Source organism: Impatiens glandulifera, chromosome 7, assembly GCF_907164915.1.
Source record: "Impatiens glandulifera chromosome 7, dImpGla2.1, whole genome shotgun sequence".
In the NCBI taxonomy this organism is placed as follows: Eukaryota; Viridiplantae; Streptophyta; class Magnoliopsida; order Ericales; family Balsaminaceae; genus Impatiens; species Impatiens glandulifera.
In genome coordinates, this window is record NC_061868.1 from 41,276,208 (window position 1) to 41,283,728 (window position 7,521).

The following is a 7,521-nucleotide window of genomic DNA, read 5'->3' on the forward strand; positions in this document are numbered from 1 at the left end:
AAAAAATATCTATATTAAAAGACCAATGTCACAAACCTTCCCAAACAACATATTTTTTTTTTAATATTTTTTTAAATAGATGATGTAAGCGTGTTGACATCCACTTCAAGACCACAATAATAACCATCTTAATTTGTTAAAATGAATAAACATTATTTTAAAAACAAATATATACAAAAATAAATAAATAAATAAAGACAGAATAAAATTCGTCTTTATTTAAGTTGATGGGATTAGATTAAGTGGCCAGAAATAAACTTAAGAAATTAAATTTATGAGTTTAATTTTCACCTTAAAAAAATTCATAAATTAGAGGTGATATTTTAAACATCTTAAATAAAAAAAATTAAACATTCTAAGTTAATTATTAAATATTTAGAATAAAAAAGAATTAATAACCCAAAAAAAAAGGAAATGAAATGGCAATTGCTTGGGAGTAGATAAGGATTAAAGGAAAGACAATGGAAGATGATGTGGTCTGGTCAACAATGACTCTTCTTTGGACGCGTTTGCTTACGCTTTATTCAACCACGTTTCTTTTTTCACACATCATTTTTTTTTTAAACTTTACTATCGAAAAACTTACACATTGTTCAATATTATATAGGTTTTAAATTGATCCGAACTACCCAATTGTTATACTCACCGGTTCGAATAGAAAAATATTAAATTCTCAAAGGATAAATATGAGAGTAGTTTAAATATAATGATAAAAATAAAATTAAAATGCAAAAAATATGAAAATAAGAAAAAAAAAAACACAAATATGTTGTCTGACATATTATCGAACTTGAGAAGGGCGATTAATTCTCTAGTCGAATTTATCGACCTTTACGAACGAATATTAGACAACGTCCTAATAATAATAGTTATAAATGATAAGTGTCCAACGACTAAAATATATAAATTAATATCATGATTACCAAATAAATTTGACAGATGTACCAACTTAATTTTTATATTTTATTTAATAATAAAAAGTATTGTTACATGAATTTTTTTAATTAAAATATTGAATATTAATGATTGAATATATATATGTTAGGATATCCGTATATGAGGTCTTGTATAATTGATATAATATGCTGGATTTAAATTTATTCAAAGACCATAACTCAATCCACCATCATCCATAGTTTAAATAAACTATAAAAATAGTTTACTTTGATAATTTCATGTAATAAAAAAGTCTTACATAAATGAAATGTCTAACCATTCTTAAATTTTATTTATTTAAAAGGGTCATGCCAATAATCTATACTAACTTAATAACCACCGAGTAGATGATGATATTCTAAATAATAGTAAATATCTAATTAAATAAATAAAATCACATCTTATCATTTTTTTTTGTTAAATGATAAGTGTTTATTTTGAGCTTAAAAATAGAACTCTTAGTTTATGTATGAAACGATTTTTATTTACTTTAGTTTTGATGGTTACAACTTAGGACTTATACTAACTTTAATGTTTCACCTTTATTCAATATTTGAGTTGTTCTTTTCTTACAAATATAATTATTATTTTTAATGTGCAAATATAATTAGTTATAATAAAAAACACATTTCATTAATACTGAATATCATAACTCATATCTCAAAGTACTATGTTTCATTATAATATTCAGTTAAAGTGTAAGTTATAAATTAAGTGGAGATATTACTTTTTTTTTAAAACAAAATATTCTAATTATAAATATATATTTTTTTTAATAAAAAATTAATTCTCATATAATTTAGTTGAGAGTTATATATAAAACATCAATTAAAAAATAATATAAAATTAATACAAATAATTGATTATCTAGATATTAAATTATATTACAATTTACATAAACTAAAATTAAATTTTTAAACGATGAAGCTTGAAATAGAGCACTCTGATTGGACCAATAAAACAGTGTCGAAAGAATCTCTACAAAATATTTTAAAACGAACCATTAGAATTATCCTTAGTTGATAATCAATGTCGGATAATGTTCTGCTAAATGATAGTTACCTATAAGGCTACAAATGAGTCAAGCCGCTCGTGAGCCGCTCGCAAATTGCTCGGTCAAAGCTCGATTTGAGCTTGACTTTGACCGAGTTCGAGTCGAGCTCGAGCCGACTCGTTTATTATTCGAGTCGAACTCGAGCTCATATATAAGTTTGTTCGATGACTTGTCGAGCTTTTTCGAGCCTCATAATATATAAATATTTTTTATTTATTTAATATTAAAATTTTATACAATATTTTTTTTTCTTTCCTTCTCTCTTCAAAACCCAATATCCAATATGAAAGATCATAATTCTTATATAGGTAACTTACTTTACCTATATGCAAACAATAAAAAAACTCATACATAAGATGGAGAGGATAATTCTAATAGTACCTCATATTGAAAAATTAAATTAAATAACTAATTATTAAAAATACGAAAAATAATTCCATATTTAATAATGGGAAATGATACAGAGCGGTAAATTTGGGCGGAAAAAACGTAAGGAATGACATTGTATGGTTACGTGTCAATTTTAATTAAATTCTGTCTTTATTCTTCCGTTATTTTTTCTCTCTCCTAAACCAAACCCGGTTATCTCTTCCCGTTTTTTCTTCCTCCCCTGTTCTTACAAAGTGATACCTCAATTCCACAGACTCACTAAAAATCATTTTTGATTCATTCTTCGTCCGAAATCATTTTCAATTCAATCTTCGTTCGATTCGTTCGTTCTCGCACCTCGTCGTTTATCCATTATTTCTGACTTCCGCTTTCGACCTAACAGAAATATTCATCCACCGATTCTGTCGCTTCAATGTCTTTCAGCGCCGACCGATTAGAAATGTTACTTTTATTTGGTAGATCTATTGTTTCTGTATAGATTCTTTGTTTTTCGTTCGTTTTGTGTATATTTGAAAGGTGTATCGAATGTATTGATAATCTGAAATGATTCACAGTAAGGATTTAACTGTTACTGTTAGAGGGCATTAGTGTTGATATGTTTGAGAAGATGAGACTACTTGACTTTTGATGTATTGATTGAAAACTATTGTATAAACTTCACCTTAAACCTTAGATATTAGATGAATACTTATTAACTTGTTTCATAAATTGGACAGATTTTTTAATATTATTATTTTAAAGTTTGTTTGGGATTTAAATCACACTTAATTAGCAATTTTAGACGTGAATGAAGAATCTGATAAGATATTAATGAAGAATCTGTAAATATGAACATGAAGCTTTTTAAACTATCTATACAAATCTAATATGAGCTAAAATAGAATGTATTGATAATCTGAATCACTATAAGTCAATGACACCATAATCTAGTCTTTTATATTTATGATCGATGCATCTATATTTGACATAAACATTTTGTTTGAGTGTAGGCTTTAAGCTAATATGGACCAAACAACAAACAACTCAAGTGTGTCATTGAATGAGAGTGATGTGCAATGTTTGGGTGGTTCGTCAACAACAAATCAAGTCAAAACTCCACAACTTGGGATGCTCTTCTCATCAGAAAATGAACTGCGTGATTTTTACAAGTCCTATGCATAAGGTGTTGGTTTTGGAATTTGCAAACAAAGTTCAAAAAAAGGAAATGATGGCCAACAAAGGTTTTTACATATCCTCATTTGTGGAGATGTTAGTGGAATGGTGAACTCAAGTCACCTTTGTTGATTCATCTATCTTCAATTATTCATCTAACTAGGAAGTTTTTGCGATTAAATTGTAGATAACATTGTTTATGGTTTTGAATTCTTGTAAGACTGTTCTTTGTCGGATTGTTTATGTCAACATATTCTATATTGCTTCAGTAATTGGGATTGGAATGATGTAAATAGAGGTATTTTGTCTTCTGGGATCATGGGTTCTTATATTATTTTTCTCTGTTGGTCCACCATTAAAAGGTTGATTGATTTGTTGAATGTCCATCATGACGTTAATGTCATCGTAAGATTTGTAATTGTTTGTTTGTTGATATTGAGGTTAAGGTGCAAATAATGGGTAGTACTTTCCAATTTTAGTTTCATGCCAAATATAAGATGTCTTGTATTCCCCCTTAAGGACCATGTACTTTGCAATGCTATTTATCAATTGGAATCTAGAAAGCTTTACTAACAACAAGTGAGATTGATTTCAAAACAAAATTATTAAAAAAAAAAATTGTTACTGCTTCACCTTTTAACAATATCTTTTCATCTCTCATTTTACTTTATCTCTCTTGAGTTTTAACAATTGTTATTGTGGTGATGACGATAAAACTACTTAATGCTGACTCCTTCTCTATTATTCAAATCTTGTAGGTCTGCTTTTATTTCTCAATTTAATAACAATCTCATCTAATATCAAATGTTTAAGATAGTTTTCAATTAATACATAAAAATTGAAGGAGCATCATCTTCTCAAACATATCAACATTAATGTCCTCTAATGGCAACGGCTAAATTCTTACCGCGAATCACTTCAGATTATCAATACATTTGATACACCTTTCAAATCTATACAAAACAAAGAAAAAACAAATGATTTATACAGAAAATACACACAAAAGCAGCTAAATCCTTACAGTGAATCATTTCAGATTATCAATACATTTGATACACCTTTCAAATATACACAAAACGAACGAAAAAACAAAGAATCTATACAGAAACAACAGATCTACCAAATAAAAGTAACATTTCTGATCGGTCGGCACCGGAAGACATTGAAGCGGCAGAATCGGTGTATGAATATTTCTGTTAGGTCGAAAGCGGAAGTCAGAATAAGGGATAAACGACGAGGTGCGAGAACGAACGAATCGAACGAAGAATGAATCGAAACGAAGAATGAATCGAAAATGATTTAGTGAGTATGTGGATTTGAGCTATCACTTTGTGTGAACAGGAGAGAAAGAAAGAAACGGGAAAAGATAATCGGGTTTAGGAGAGATAATTAAAATTGACATGTAACCATGCCATGTTATTCCCTACGTTTTTTTCCGTCCAAATTTACCGCTCTATATCATTTCCCTTTAATAATATAGTTGGATCACCAACATAATTGAAGGATATGTACGAACAATAAACAATTTATTAATAATTTTGAGAATATTATAAGGATCACAAAAGTTCAATATGAAAATTTTGATATAAGTAAATAGGATGGTTACTGTTTAACGAATAAATTTCAGATTCGAAAAGAAAAACAAAACTGAAAAAAAAAATATATCTTTAACTTCACTCAAACATTCTTTTAATTTTATACACATAAAGATAAAGAGAATAATCTAGTTTATCTTTTATAATGGAGCAATCACATCATCCACTTGAAATAAAATTAAGAAAATTTCTCAATATTCAAAACCAAACCTACAAGTGTATGTATAATTAATCTATTATAATTCACGTGTCCTTTGACCGTTCTTCCAAGAACATAACACAAAATCAAATATATATATATATATATCCCCCTCAAATCCAGCCATCCCAGAATCATCATCATCAACTTGAAATCAAATTCGATTCTAAAACTGCAAATTAAGTTCAAATCCGCCATGGACAGAGACCAAGAAGAGATGAAATCCTTAGGTTTCTTTGGAATCTGCAAAGAATCTTTCAAATTAATCGCCGCATGGAAGAAAGTGTTCATCCAAATTACTCTTGCCCTAGTTCTTCCTTACGCCTTGATCTATCTCACCTACCAACAAGTCTCCAATTTATTCTCCACTAGAATCTTGGGAGACACCATCAATCTCGACGATAGTTCTACCGGAACACCGTATTACGATAGAGTATCCCGCCGCCTCTCTTCTTCATGGATGTGGTACTGGCTCATTAAGATCGTCTACTTTACTTTCCTCCTCGTTTTCTCCCTTCTTTCCACCGCCGCCGTAACCTACACCGTCGCCTCCGTCTACGCTCGCCGCGATATTGCTTTCCGGAAGGTCATGTCAGTAGTTCCCAAGGTATGAACATCCACCCATCTCTTGTTTCTTGTTCATTACAGATCTGAATTATTTGAATTTGTTTGATGAATGGGTTTTTTGGGATAAATTCTGGTTTTTTTTTTTTCAAATAATCCTTGTTTGATGGAATTGGTAAAAATCAGCCCTAACAATATTAATTGTAATAATTCAATTTTCAAATAGGATTGGGAGCACGACTTTGGGAGCGACTCATATCCTTGCTGTTATATTGTTATACGAAAGTGACATCTCTTTTACATAAAAGAGACCTTTTCTTATACGAAAGGGACGAGTCTCTTTTGTATAATAGCGATGTCACTTTCGTATAACAGCGATGTCACTTTCGCTGTACGAGTCGCTCCCCCAAAGTCGTGCTTCCTATCATTCCTCTTCAATTTTCAATAACTAACTGTCATGCCTTAAATTGAAGAGAAGTCATTATTTGATTGAATTATTGAATTCCTTTGAATAGGTTTGGAAGCGATTGACGATCACATTTCTCTGCACATTTTTTGTGTTCTTCATGTACAATGCGGTTTTCATAGTCTTCTTGGTGATATGGTTCTACCTTTTGTCGAACACACGGGCCAATTTACCATCGCTTTTCATTGTATCGATTGCATACTTGATTGGATTCATCTACTTTAGTGTGGTTTGGCAATTGACAAGTGTTGTATCGGTCTTGGAAAACTACAAAGGATTTAAGGCAATGAGAAAGAGTCGACATTTGGTTAAGGGAAAGTTTTGGCTAGGGTTCTTTGTTTTGTGGTTCCCGAGTGTCATAATGCTGGCAATCGAGTTCGGGTTCCTATTCCTTGTGATCGATTTGGATGTGTTGGGAATTGTTGGTAGAGTCTTATTAGGGATACTCTTTGTGGTGTTGATTGTTTATGTGATTCTGTATTCTCTGGTTATTACCACTGTGCTTTACTTCGTCTTCAAATCTTATCACAATGAAGAGGTTGATAGACCGTCTTTGGCTAATCATCTTGGAGATTACGAGCAGTTGGCTGGTCCTAAGGATGTTCAGATGGCGGATGCTCGTGTTTAGAACACGATTGTTAAGATTTGATACATAATAATAGTTGTTTGATGTATTTGGTTTGAGTTAGCTCGACATTATAGTTTATGTAAGTGTGTGTATATATATATATATATATATATATGATGTGAAATTCATTTTGTTATTTGTTAAGGGGTGACTTTTGTCTCCAATTCTCTTTATTTTGGCCATGTAATTGAGTAAGCATAAATAGTGAGTTTGAGATAGAAAAAATGGACACTTTTCTTAGCCCAAATTATGGAAGGACTAAGCATAATATTGTCACTTCATTATCTCAATTTCAATTATAATTGAAAACACTTACTCTCATTCAAAACTAGGGGTGAGCATAATATGGGTTTACCTAAACCCAACCCTAACCCAAACCCAAAATATTAATTTGGGTTGGTTAATATGGGTTGGGTTGAGTATGGGTTGGGTTGAGTATGGGTTGAGTTTAATTTGGGTTGGGTTAGGGTTACCCAAATTACCCAAATTATATAAATTTAGTTTAATTCTCTATTATTAATCCAATATAAACTAAGC

The 7,521-nt window shown here is 30.4% G+C and overlaps 1 protein-coding gene across 1 annotated transcript; it reads left to right on the forward strand.

Moving 5' to 3' along the window:
- The first annotated feature begins 5,465 nt into the window (after positions 1-5,465).
- LOC124946029 lies at positions 5,466-7,040 on the forward strand. Its single transcript, XM_047486581.1, has 2 exons — positions 5,466-5,933; positions 6,406-7,040. Exons 1-2 carry the CDS (start codon positions 5,523-5,525, stop codon positions 6,982-6,984), a joined length of 990 nt encoding a protein of 329 aa, XP_047342537.1. The 5' UTR covers positions 5,466-5,522; the 3' UTR covers positions 6,985-7,040.
- Positions 7,041-7,521: the final 481 nt, after the last annotated feature.

Bases quoted from the DNA above. Each gene is read 5' to 3' on its own strand.
- LOC124946029 (XM_047486581.1), top strand. From the start codon at position 5,523: ATGGACAGAGACCAAGAAGAGATGAAATCCTTAGGTTTCTTTGGAATC. The intron at 5,934-6,405 runs GTATGAACATCC...TCCTTTGAATAG, and splicing joins TCATGTCAGTAGTTCCCAAG to GTTTGGAAGCGATTGACGAT.